This window comes from Notechis scutatus, chromosome 1 (assembly GCF_049901735.1).
Source record: "Notechis scutatus isolate UNSWTSFEM ecotype Mainland chromosome 1, rNotScu1.2, whole genome shotgun sequence".
Taxonomy (NCBI): Eukaryota; Metazoa; Chordata; class Lepidosauria; order Squamata; family Elapidae; genus Notechis; species Notechis scutatus.
Genome location: NC_142009.1, coordinates 63,628,168 through 63,641,911, shown reverse-complemented (window position 1 = coordinate 63,641,911; position 13,744 = coordinate 63,628,168). Strand labels below are relative to the sequence as shown.

General features: G+C 39.9%; 1 protein-coding gene across 1 annotated transcript in view; it reads left to right on the top strand.

The window, feature by feature from the left end:
- The window catches only part of CAPN11 (calpain 11), a 45,189-nt gene extending 32,835 nt beyond the window's left edge, over window positions 1-12,354 (top strand). The window contains exons 11-22 of the mRNA XM_026681205.2: window positions 670-839; window positions 950-961; window positions 1,363-1,574; window positions 1,846-1,885; window positions 3,822-3,887; window positions 4,904-4,961; window positions 5,095-5,159; window positions 7,157-7,225; window positions 7,359-7,437; window positions 9,170-9,286; window positions 10,333-10,391; window positions 10,796-12,354. Of these exons, the coding sequence (XP_026536990.1) occupies window positions 670-839; window positions 950-961; window positions 1,363-1,574; window positions 1,846-1,885; window positions 3,822-3,887; window positions 4,904-4,961; window positions 5,095-5,159; window positions 7,157-7,225; window positions 7,359-7,437; window positions 9,170-9,286; window positions 10,333-10,391; window positions 10,796-10,822 (974 nt within the window). The 3' untranslated portion in view covers window positions 10,823-12,354. The remainder of the gene's footprint in view (window positions 1-669; window positions 840-949; window positions 962-1,362; window positions 1,575-1,845; window positions 1,886-3,821; window positions 3,888-4,903; window positions 4,962-5,094; window positions 5,160-7,156; window positions 7,226-7,358; window positions 7,438-9,169; window positions 9,287-10,332; window positions 10,392-10,795) is intronic.
- Window positions 12,355-13,744: the final 1,390 nt, after the last annotated feature.

Below are 13,744 nucleotides of genomic sequence, written 5' to 3'. Positions count from 1 at the left end.
ACTGGTCCTGTGGAGGCTCACTTACCTTGTGATGATCTAACGAGCCACCGGTTCCTTTGTCTGCTTTAGTGGATTTGTGCAGAACAGAGGCCTAAAATAGTGGGAGATCATGCGAGATCTTTAGGCCTCTATTTTTGATGAACTAAGACCTGTACCAAATCCACCCAAAAAGCATTTGCAACCTGACGAGACTTTGGGACAGTAGAATTTCATTGCTTCAGGTTTTGTGGGCTTGCAAATACTTTTCGCACTGAGATTGGAAGCTTCTTGGGGATAAGATCATGGCCCCCAGAAGCTTCCAGTCTTGGTGTGAAAAGCATTTGCAAGCCGATGGGAGGTTTGAAGCAATGCGATATCACTGCCCCAAAGTCTCTTCAGGTTGCAAACGCTTTTCACGTTGAGACTACAAGAAGGCAAAGAAACCGCGACAGAGAGGCAGCCTCCAATATATTCATAATTTGAGGATTACCTACCTACATCACATGCAATTAGATTAAAAGGGGGGACCATTTTGACCCTATTGAGAGGGTAGAAATCTGAAAGTCAGTTCTCTTTTCCTCCATTGATTTTTATTCCTTGACTTGGCTTCTTCCTGGATCTTACTCATTTCAAGTGATGCTATCTAGGTTTGGTACTGAGATTCACTACACTTATCCCTTTGTCTTGCAGCTACGTTCTGGATTAATCCACAATTCAAAATCAAGCTTTTAGAAGAAGATGATGACCCAGACGACAATGAACTGGCATGCAGCTTCTTAGTGGCTCTGATGCAAAAACATCGAAGAAAAGAACGCCACGCTGGAGGAGACATGCATACCATTGGCTTTGCTGTCTATGAGGTAACACCAGATGGCTTTCTGGTTTTCCTATTCTGCAGCAAAGCTTACAGAAATTTGTTCCTAATCTTTCTCCCTCTCTCTCTCTCCCCTCTCTCCCCCCCACCCCATAGGTTCCTGAAGAGGTATACCCTGAGCTCTACCAATCCATTATTTGATCTTTTTGTGAAGATGGACAATGGCTCACTATTTCAGTCTCATAAGAGGTTGCTTTCCTCTTACTTGAAACCATCATAAGTTGCCACAACTACTTTGATGGTTACAGTGTATTAAGATACTCAATGCTGTGTATCTTCTGAAACTTAAAAGAGTCAGTTGTTATTAAGGGGGCACAGAAACCTGCCTATTGTAAAAATAATAATAATTGGGTGTGTATTTTTTATTTCAAGAAAACTGTTTTGACTTGTATCTTCTCCTTTATGCTTTTGAATTGTGTGTGAGTGTGGCTATACACACATGCATACATTGGTTGGTACCTTGATGGTTGAACCAGCTGTATAGAACTCCTGAACTGCTTCTCTCCCAGGCCCAGGGCTGTCAAAGCGTTCATCTGAAGAAGGACTTTTTTCTGAGGAACCAATCTCAAGCACGTTCAGAGACCTTTATCAACTTGCGAGAAGTGAGCAATCACATTCGCCTGCCACCTGGTGAATACATCATAGTTCCCTCTACCTTTGAGCCTAACAAAGAAGCAGACTTCATCCTGCGTGTCTTCACAGAGAAACAGTCAGACACAGAGTGAGTCCACGCTTTGTGACCTTCCTCTAATATTGGGGTGGTTTTTTTTCCAGAGACCTATAAGTAACCTTTAGGCTTTGCACCTTCGGTCCAAAAATCTCCTGGGGTGTTAAGAGTTTTCTTGGAGGAAAAAGAAGGCATTGGGCACAAAGTAATAAACAGACTTCAGTTGCATCCATCTCTAAATAGAAGGCAGTAGAAAGAGAATGTTTGCCATGTCTTCTCATTTTTACAAGAGCATTGGAGTCTCTAAGTATTCTTTCTTTTTTAGGGTGCTTGATGATGAGATCTCCGCAGATCTACCAGATGAGGTGAAGTTGAACTACCAGGGGGCGTTATTTTCTTTCATTGTTCTTCTTCAGTGCATTATCTGCCAAATGGCTTGGACTTGAGTTCTCGTAATCTTCTTGCATCATGGCATTGAAATTCAACCCACTTTACAGGCAGAGGTTGAGAAAGAGCTGTTCTATAGAGGGTTTTTAAAAGCTGTAAGATTGGCAGATGTTTCTTTAAAAACTTGGTAATGCTTGCTTCCAATTCACATGTTTCCATACTTGGTTTACCTTTCTGAAAACCCGAAGGTTCTCTTACTAATTAAAATAGGCTTGGGTAGAAGGAAAAATAAGAAAGAACAGAAACAAGGTGATCCAGGCAATGGGCGTAAGAAGGTTCTAAGTTGATTTTAATGTTGGGAGGATAGAACATATCCTCAGTTTAAGTTTATACATTTCTAGAAGATTCCAAGAATAGTTTAGTCTAAACATTGTTTTAACCAAGTATTGTTTAACATAGAAGTAATCAAGTTTTGCTTAATCCCCTGCAGCACCCATATAATCCCCCTGGCACTCGTGTGGACCCAACCTTGACCAAATAAGCCCTTTATCCTAATTTCATTCCTTTTAACTAAGAGGGGAAAAGAAGCTTAAAAGTATCAATTTCTGTGATGTACACCTGCAGGAGCAGAGAGAGAGCATTTTGGCAATGCAGAGCTTTCCCAGACCTTAATCCACACCTGGATTAAGAGACTGCACAGTCCCAAAGGACAGAGGGAGGGGGGAGAAGGAGAGGTTCAGAGTAACTACAACCTAGAATCTCTCGAGCTATATCTAGTAGCTTAGAAACTTATAGCTTTAGTTTGGCAAGATTTTCTGCATTAGGTGTAAGCAAAGAAAGGATTGAGCTTGATTGGATCTCACTGTCTCATCCAAGCCCAGAATTTCCCTTGCATCAAAGGGAATTCAGAATTGCTGTAGCTCTGCTGTCAGTGGAGCTTCCCTCCCCTTGGCTGTCTGGATTTCCTGATATATTATTTTCTTCCTAACATTTTTCCATAAGTCAGGGTCTGCTTTTCTTACATCAGGGGTGATAAACTTGCGACAACACATTGTCGTCACGTGACGTATCACAACTTTTTCCCCTTTTGGTAAAACGAGTAGGCGTGGCCAGTATGTGACACATCTGGCCCACGGGCTGTGAGTTTGACACCCCTGTTGTCAACTTATAAAATATTTCTATGCTGTTTTTAGAGTTGCCAACAGAAAGGGGGAGCAGTGTGACAGCTTGCAAACCGAAAGTACTTTCCATAGTTTTCAAAGATAGTAAAAGACAGTAACTAGGTGACTGAAGTTTCTGCCACGCAAAATTCTAACTGGAGAGCATGATTGATGACTCTTGGCTACGGGTGTGTCCCATTGGAGAATATGAATTACGATTCACCCAGAGGGTGGGGGAAAACCAGGGTCAAGGGTGACAATGAATTATGTGTCCCAGAGTCAGCTACACCCAGAGTCGGCAGTGCCGGATGTTTTAAACTCCCAATAAATCCTTTTGAAGTTTTGGAAGTTTGGCTCGAGACTCATGATTTAAATGGGGGTGACTGCTGGAATCCTGATCCCTGTCTTAGAATAACTGAGTGTTGCTCCAGTGGTTTCAATAGGGATTAACCAATTGACTTGTCACCTGAGTCTGAATATGTGAACTGGCCTCAAACCACCCAGCTGTCTAGAACTCACTGGCACCTGGTTTCTAGCCTGGAACCTTAACCACTAGATCAAACTGGCTCTCTAATCAAACTCACATTTGAGGGACTTGAATTAATCATGGGACCATAGCCAGCATTTGGGAAGTAAGGAGCATATAGATGAGGCAAGTTATTCTTTGTGCCTCCTCCATTACATTTAATGTGCCCTTGCCCAGAAGTAGCATGTCAATGGCTTAATCAGGCCCTCCTATTTTTTGTTTCCTCAGGAAGAAATATCTGAGGATGATGTAGATGAAAATTTCAGGAATATGTTCCAGCAGCTTGCAGGAGAAGTAAGTATTGTGCCTTAGCTTTCCTGTGGATTCTTTCTTCTTCAGTTGTTGCGTAGAGTGAGGAGTATAGAAAATAGCAGCTAGTTGCTGTGACTAACATAATATTGAGGAGGCTTTAAGGCCATTGCCATTTAAACCAATTTAGTAGAAGAAGCAATACAGGTAGTCCTCAACTTGCAACAGCCTCTTTAGTGACCGTTAAAAGTTATAATGACACTGAAAAAAGTGACTTATGACCGTTTTTCATAGTTACAACCTTCGCAGCATCCCCATGGTCACGTGATCCAAATTCAGGTTCTTGGCAACTGACTCGTATTTATGACCATTGCTGTGTCCCAAGGTCATGTGATCACTTTTTGCGGCCTTCTGACAAGCAAAATCAATAGGGAGAAATTCACTTAACAGCCAGATTACTAATTTATTACCTCCAATGATTCACTTAACACCCGGATTACTTAATTTATTATGTGTAATGATTCACTTAACATCTGTGGCAAGAAAGATCATAAAATGGAGCAAAACTCAATTAACATGTCTAAACCAAAATTTTGGAGTTAGTTTGTGATTGTAAGTCAAGGACTATCTGTACACTTGAATCAAAGATCTCTTTGATATAACTACCTTCAAAGTAATCTCTGAACCTAATTTGGCTCATAGGATATTTTGGGGATAAAATGAGACTTGAAAGCACGTCTATATCATCAGAAGCTTGGGAAAGTGAAACAAACATTTAATTAAAACTTCATATATCATGATATAATTTTTTAAAAAAGCGGTTGTTATTGGAATAAACTATATGGACTGCAGAGTTCCACACTCAGAATTCCCATGACTGTATCCAATGTTATGACCTTCTTCGGTGATGTTGCAGCCATCCCTTGACATACTTTTGTAGACTACCCTAGGTAGTGTCAACGTGTGAGAAATTATCAGTAATCTACTTTCAGAAGAAAATGAGACTTTTAATACTTTTGATGTTTTATAAGCAATTAATTCTCTTTTCTCCATTATTCCAGGACATGGAAATCAGTGTTTTTGAACTCAGAACTATTTTGAATAGAGTCATTGCTAGACGTAAGTACTGCTTAGTCAATTCAGGATTATAGGGAGTGATATTGTTACATCTTCTTTTTCATATATGTATTCCAAGTTCTACCTTAGAAATAACTTCCTTTATAACTATGGCTCTTTTTCTTACTTTGTTTAGACAAAGATCTGAAGACTGATGGATTCAGCATGGACTCTTGTCGCAACATGGTCAATCTGATGGATGTATCCTCTCTGCTATAAATGAGAGGGATTTTCTGGTCATAATAAAACAGACAAGCAAAATATATTCTATATAGCTTATCCCATGTTAAGCCCCTGGGCTTCTACATTGTTCTAAATTGCAAATTATCCAAACCCATTTAATAGCAATAGCTCTTAGACTTATATACTGCTTTACAGTGCTTTACAGCCCTCTCAAAGCAGTTTTACAGAGTCAGCATATTTCCCCCAACAATTTGGGTCCTCATTTTACCTACCTTGGAAAGATGGAAGGCTGAATCAACCTTGAGCCTGGTGAGATTTGAACTTCCAAATTGCAGGCAGCCAGCAGTAAACAGAAGTAGCCTGCAGTACTGCACTCTAACCCCTGCGCCACCATTTAAGCTAGTGTATAGCTTATTTTGTCTCTCTGTGGAGTTTGTCCTGGCTGATAAGTGGTCCAGAAATGTGTTAAGGTGGTTTATGATACTGTACTAGAGTTTATTCATGTTTTGTATATTGTCTTGACAGAAGTATTCATTCTAGCACTAGTAGTAAGGCTTTACAAATGTTATGGGTGGAGAGTTAGTTGGAAATTAATTACAGATCTTATTTGGGGGGGGGAAAATAACCTTATCTTTACTTCTGTTATCTTGTTCAGATTTTTTTCTTCCATAGGAGCACTGATGTAGCATAAGGAACCTAGAGTTGATCACTGGGGGAAAAATTCTGAACAAATAAATGGAATTAAGCTATGAGATGAAACTACTTCTCATTATGTTGATTCAAGACCCTTCAGGAACAACAGTGATTGGCAAGTAGCTTTGTAAACAAGCTTTAGCAAGGCAACACATTTTTCTTACCAATAATTATAACAATGGTGGCTAACCTTTTGGGGCTCCTGTGCCAAAAATTGTGCGTGCGCTTGCATGCTCGCACTCGCAATGCGTGCGCCACCCCACGTCCCCTACACATGTGCACGCAATCCCCACCCCTGCCGCCCTCTTACCTACACTGCACCTCAAGGCTGATTTTCAGTGGGTTTGAGGCCTTTTTCGTCCTCCCAAAGGCTTGAGGAAGGCTTCCACAAGCTTTGTAGGCCGAAATCTAGCCCCATTTCATCACTTCCTGTTTTCCCTGTTTTCCCGAAAAAGGTCTCAAACCGGCCGAAAATCAGCTGTGAGGCGTGCATGTGCACAATGTGGTAAGTTTGCCTGCAGCTCATGTGCCGGCACAAATGGCTCTGCATGCCACCTGTGGCGTGCGTGCCATAGGTTCACCATCACGGAAGTATAATAATACAGGAACTGGGCATGGCTACTCTAGTAAAGAGAAGGACCATGGGAGACATGATAACAATCTTCCAATATTTGAGCAGGTGCCACAGAGAGGAAGGGGTCAAGCTATTTTCTAAAGCGCCTGTAGGCCAGACAAGGAATAATGGATGGAAACTGAACAAGGAGAGATTTAATCTGGAAATAAGGAGAAACTTTCTGACAGTGAGAACAGTCAACCAACGGAACAGCTTGCCCTCGGAAGTTGTGGGAGCGCCATCACTTGAGACCTTCAAGAAGAGATTGGACTGCCATTTGTCAGAAATGGTGTGGGGTTTCCCGCTTGGGCGGGAGGTTGGACTAGATGACCTACAAGGTCCCTTCCAATTCTGATTATCTGTAACTACTTGCTGCTGTTTTATTTTTCCCTTGGTTTGAGAAGAGCCTATTGAAATAACTCTAGACTTAGTTGTCTGGGTCATATGTTATAGACATATAGTCAAATTCATGCTAAGGTACCAATAAACAATTTTAGAAATAGTATGAAAGAGCAGGTTTTATTGGATGAACATAGAAAGCCCAGAATCCTGCCAACATTATTTATGGGTTCTGTATGCATGTTCTGGACATCATAAAGAGGTAGAGTACTATTTTCCCATCAATTTACCAATATTTCCCCAGACTTTCAGATTATAAGCCATTCTTTTTACCTTTTGAAGTTCTCTCCTTGACTATTTTGCTCTTCAGAAAGATGGCAGTGCTCGTCTGGGTCTTGTAGAATTTCAGATTTTGTGGAACAAAATCAGGAACTGGCTGGTAAGAGAGATACGTTGCATATGTGTGTGGTCAACACAGCTTTTGGTTGAAGATGGTGTTTAAAGATGACAAGAGGGTATGGGAAAAGTAATCTTAAGCACTTTTTTTGGTTTTTTGTTTATGTGTGGGGCAGAATGTATTTCGCCAGCATGACCTGGATAAATCAGGAACTATGAGCTCTTATGAGATGCGTCTGGCCTTGGAATCAACTGGTAAGTCTGGAAGGGATGGTTAGAAAACGCTAAGTTGGTAGGTGTAGGAATCTTTAGTTTGAATTTTCATTTATTTCATTTATGCTGAATAATGGATTTATTGAACTGTTCTATTATTTCCTGCAAATACAATCAATGAAGGGTGAAAGGAGAGTGAAATCCCTTTCTCAGGCATGGAAAATAAAACTAATCATAAATATGGGTTGGTTTCCAGCCTCCCAGATTGGCTATGAGAACTTTGGAAAGTGCTTGGCCACTGATGCTAATGCTACTTTCACATTCTGATTTGGACATCTTTGCATTTGAGAACATTAATGGGAATTGCAGTTCTGTGACAAATGAAAATATGTTATTCATGTTGTTGAACTTAACTGTGCAAAGCTCCAGATAGTGCAATCATTTCTGCTCCTGCCAGAATCTCCCTTTTTTTTTTACATAGTTTGTTTGGAAACAAAAGAAATAAAATAAGCATTGTGGAGCTTCTCCTGTCCTTGATTGTACAACTTTTTAATGAAAAAGCCTTGAGTATTCAGATACCTCCAAGTATGGGGTGTGGCTTTGCCTTTCCTCTCTTTATCTTCAGGAAGTGCTAAGAGAAATCCAGACTTAGTTGTCCTTATGATTCAATAGAAAGTTGTAGGCTTGATCCTCCAAGTTCAATTTTTACTAGACATGATCTAGAACAGTGATCCCCAACCTTTTTTATGCCGTGGCCCGGCACCGGCATCAGCTGGGCGCCGCCCGTGCCCGGCATCAGCTGGGCGCCACCATTTTTTTATGAAAAAGTGCTTCCGGTGACCTCACCAGAAGCACTTTTTCATCAAAAATGATGGCGGCGCCAGCGCTTCGGTGAGCTTTTCCGGGTAGAAATGGCTTTCTACCCGGAAAGCTCACCAAGCGCTAGCGCCGCCATCTTTGATGAAAAAGTGCTTCCGGTGAGCTTTCTACCGAAAAGCTCACCGGAAGCACTTTTTCATCAAAAAAGATGGCGGCGCCAACAACCAGCGGCCCGGTAGGACTTGTTCCGCGGACGGTACCGGTCCACGGACTGGTGGTTGGGGACCCCTGATCTAGAAGAGAATTTTTAGCTCCTCTAATTCTGAGGACATTGCCTTGAGAGTTCAAGTTCCCATCATCTTATAGCTAATTTAATAATTGCTTGTTCAATTAAATGAAAGGGACTCCTTTCTACATCTCAATCTTGTTCCTCCAAGGAAAATCTCACTTAATAATATAACTCATGATGCACTATTAGAGAGCTTTTCCCTGGAGGAGCAAGATAGACGCATCCTTTCCCCTCCATTGTGCATTTAAGATATGATTTCCCTAAGAAAGATTCTTAGGGAAAACATCTTATCCTAGAGTTTCTCTTTGCTCACTCCAAGGATTATTTGCTTTTGTGGTAAAACAAAACAAACTGTAATGTGATTTCTTACTGCAAATACATGCAGATCAATAAGTTAGTATTTCCACTACATTTTTTCCAAACATTGTAGGATTTGCTTCAAGCCTCTAGCAGGAATTCACTCGCAGCACCTGCTTGTGCATTATAAATATAGATAATTCCAGCAACTGAGTGATTCTAGGCTCCTTTTAAAGATATGTCATCTAATGAGGTTATACCTAGTGTTTTTCAACTTTCCTGAGTTTTTAAATCATTTCCTGAATCTCTTTTAGTACACCTCATGACTTTCACTCTGTCAAGATTAATGTTCCATTTCTAAATCTTTAGGTTTTAAACTGGACAACAAGTTGCATCAAGTGATAGTGGCACGCTATGCTGATGAATCAATGGGTGTGGACTTTGATAACTTTGTCTGCTGTCTAATCAAGCTGGAAACTATGTTCAGTAAGTGCTTACAGTGAAGGGGCTGATAAAGCAGCCACCCCCAGAGGCAATTAATAACCCTCATTTCATGTAGGTTCATCTCTAATCACAATATGTGAATTTCTGCTTTATGTTTGCAGTGAAGCAAAAACAATTTGACAGTTAAAAAAAAACAGCCTTGCTACACCAAATCCTTAAACTGTGAAATGGAAGGGAGGGAGGGAAGGAAGGAAACTCCTACTGAGGTATAAATGAATTCTAAAATCAGCTGATTATACAATTCATTTAAACCTCCATAGGTATTGATGTAGCACAGCCATTTTAACTCCCCAGATGAGGCTCTATTAAGCTACTGAGGTAAATTGGGTCATTACCAAAATCATCTCATTTTTTAAATACCGTATTTATCGGCGTATAACACGCACTTTTTCCCCCTGAAAATAGGGGGCAAATGATGTATGCGTGTTATACGCCGATATAATGTTAAGAAGCCTTCGGTGAATGCTGCTGGGATCGGGGATCAAGGACACAAATGAAAGAAGGGGAGGGAGGAAGCAACCGAAGCCTGTCCTTCTCTCTGGGTCAGCTCTCTCAGTCGCTCTCTCGCTCCTCCACCAGCACAGGAAGAAACTGCTTCAAAGAAGCGGGGGGGGCTTTTCCTGTCGCCTCTCCCCACCCCCACCCCGTCCGCCCGCCCGCCCGCCCGCAGTGCTCCGTTCTGCCTGCCTGCCTGCCTTCGTTAATGGTTGAATCGGAACAGCTTCGGCTGAGTAAAAGAGGCGAATAGTTATTATTCTCAGCCGAAGCTGCTCCCAAACAACCAGAAACTAAGGCAGGCAGGCAGAATTTTTTAAATTTTTTTCCTGAAATTTCCCCCTTAAAATGAAGATGCGTGTTATACGCCTGTGCGTGTTATACGCCGATAAATACGGTAGTTATCTGTTCCTTTGACTATTCAAGGTTTGATGTGTGAGCTTCTTTGGGGAGTAGTTGATGATAATGCTGGAATAAAAATTCTTTAGCTAAATGGCTTTTCTCTTTATTTATTTTTTTTACAAATTTTTCAGGATTCTTCCGTAGTTTGGATCCAGAAGGTTCTGGGAGTGCTGTGATGAATCTTGGTGAGGTAAGGAAGTTAAGACTGTTTTTTTTTATTTTTAGAGTCTCTTGGACATCAACTGGATATGGCAGAAAAAATGAGCAAATTAAAAGAGACGGAAGGGAAAAACAAGGTTCAGATCTGCTTTGATAGATAACAGTGTTGTTATTGAATTGTAGGAGAGAAAGACTTGAGAGAAAGCTAAGTTTTGCTTTGAGTACTTTATTCTTAAGATAGTTGTGAAATATCCAAGGAGATATTTCTATATCCAAAAAGGAAAAACATTTGGAGGTCTATAAAAAAATAATTCTGACAACTTATGAAAATTAAAGTAGCTTTGACACTTAATTCCTACATAATTCTGAAAAATAGGGCAGATTATGGCCTAGTGTATCATTCTGAGTTTCTTTGTTGTTTTGTTTTCTCCACAGTGGCTGACATTCACGATGTGCGGCTAATGCAGTGATGGAAATTCATGAAGACGACCAGATGGGACTGGACTATCCTGAGTGCCTTCCATATGTCAGATCTGCAGACATCCGATGGCCCATCAACCCTATCCATTCTTTGCCACCGCATCCAGTCCAGAACCTGCTTTTTTCTTCCTCTTGGCAATAGACCCAACAATATCCTGTGATTTATGTTCTCTCAGATTTACATGTCAGAGCTTCTTCAGGAAGCAGGCTTTTTCCTGCTGTTAGCATAAGTCTTGACAGCAGCATTTTAGGAACTGGGGAAAAAATGACTGAGGGGGCTGAGATGCATGTTTGTTGATTCACTGCATGCATGTTTTAGTGATTTTATTGAGCTTATCAAGCCTTCGAAGTTAGCAAGAGGCAGGACTGCAGTTCAGTTATATCTCCTGATCAGTTAGTCTTTCCCTCTTCACTGGCTATGGCTGATTTTGATCTTGCAAGAAAGCCTCACTTGCTTTCTCTTTACTGGGCAGTTTTGAATCTACTGCTTTGCTTTTTTTCTGTGGGAAAGTTACAAAGGGAATTGTATCCCTGATTCAACTTTCAACACAATGCTTTCTAAAGTAATGCAGTGACACTCTGAAGTGGTGCCAAAGGTTGGTGAAATCAGGCATTTGCCAAGGTGACTAAGAAACTCCGCTGTCACGAAGAGCCACTATTTTCACTCCATGAAGGAACTCAACAGAGGCAGAGGCATAATGCTCAATTTACAAGTTCTGTTTCTTCCAAGAGATAGGGCTGCATTGAGAGTCCCTGCAGTTCATAAATTATCAGAAACAGAAGTGCTCCATATTGAGGTTTCTGGTTTTCTTTCATTATTAAATTAGAAAAGCTACTCATCCAAGTCATTAGAACAGACTCAGCTAAGCAGTCTGTCCTGCTAGATTTATACAAAATCCTAGGTAGAAAATGGTTGGAAAACATCTTTACCAATGACCACACTGGAGACAGTGACCCCCCTTCCCCTGCATCTAATGTAAGAACAGTCTTTCTGGGTTTATTAATTTAAAGTTTTAAAAACTAACATAGAAATAGTGAAGTGTGCTTAAGGGTATGCTTTCCTGTATTTTTTTTATTTATCTCCACTAGACTTGGAGATTTTTAACAACGAAAATACTTATTTTTAAAGCAAAACTAAAGTGTCTCTTGAATTTTATGTTTTATACATAGTAATTGAGAACATAAACATATTGCAAACATAGCCTTCGATTTCAGAATATTTTCTGTTCATATGCAACTAAGGATGTTGTTTTGACGGAGCTTGGTGAATGGGCTAGGCTAATGTTGAAGTTGTCAACATAGATCAGGTCACTACATGCCTTATACTCCAAGCTTTAAGAGCAATATCTATGTACAACAAACAATGTGGTTTAATTGAAGGAAAATGTTATTTCTGAGTGTTGTTTCCTGTCATGCCTCTGACTTGTCCTTGGCTAAAAATATATCTTTTTTTTCTGCTAGTAGCTTTAATATTCTGAAGGTATCAGAGTGGAATAAAATGTCTTCACAGGAAATACATGACTTGTAGATCACTTCTTTACTACTAAGTTGCTGCAGTAATATTGAATAGAATATCCTTTCAAGTAATGCTGTCCATCCTACATTGATTGAATAGGGTCAGGCTAAATGTTCCCATTTAACCTGCAGTTTCATCTTTCTCCAAATGTCCAACTTGCATCACTAAGTAATTTGTGCAAAAGGGGAGTTTGTACTATACAGATACGATCTCAAAATTGTGGCCTCATTTTTGATTAACAAGTGCAAAACAACTATTTATAAGAATATCTACTAAAGCCTAATGCTTTAATTTAGAAATGTTGCAGAGGGGATACTATGTTATTGACATTAAAGGAAGATTGAAAGTCTTATGCTTTACTAACCAAATAAGGGAAGTATTTATGTCTTCTGGGCTTTCCTAGGAAGATTATTCATTTGATTAAAAGGATGAGGTCACCACTCTGTAATCTGTTCCCCAGAAAAAGGGGGGGCTGTTTTCTGTATTCAAGTCATATACACTAAGAAAGTGCAGGTTTGCAAAGTGCACACAGTAAACAGTAAATTCTTTTGTGAAGAGTTAGGTTTTCAGAAATCTTTACTGTTGCAGGAGAACTAGGACTACCAGATTTGGGCTTTAGAAGTGCAAAATGGCATCATTTTGTTCATCTGTTTCATTTGACATTGTAATCATCCACAGCCTCCACCATCACTCTTGTAATAATAGAATATTCCCCTGTGCAATATTGGTCCAAACTCATTCACGCCCTTGATTGTGTCCAGAGGCTGGCAATGACCTTACTGCTTTCTTGCAAGGATGTATATACTCTCTTGCTGCCTTAGTCCAAACTGCAACATATGTAAAATTATAGAAATTTATCAAATTCTGTTCAAGTTTGGTGTTTGTGTTTGTGCATGTATGCGTGCAATTTTATTAATAGTGGTTAAAATTATTGGAAGCAAATGGGTTTTATTAGGAACCATTTGTTAAAGCAGATTTCATAAATATTTCTATAAAAATTTACAGACTACTTTAGGGAAAAAAATCTACCGATCAGTTCCATGAAAAATGTTGAAATGTACTGTACATTTCCAACAACTAATTATGAAAAATCCAGGGATAAAAATACCATTTATGTTTTTGTTAAACTGAAAAAAATAACATAATGGAAGGGTGCTGTTCCAAGGTTGTATTTACCATGTATTTGCTGTATGTGGTAAGATGGTTAAAATTCAGAAAAGGGGGGGAAGTAAATGGAATTACCAAGCCATCTGTTTCCAAACAATAGCTGTGTTATTTTACAATCTTAAAAATAGTGGGAATTGTCTGCAGATAGTAAAACCTGGTTCTGATGAAAGATTCTTGGAAACTCCAAGGGTTGAATATTATTTCATAAGTTTCTATTGGAC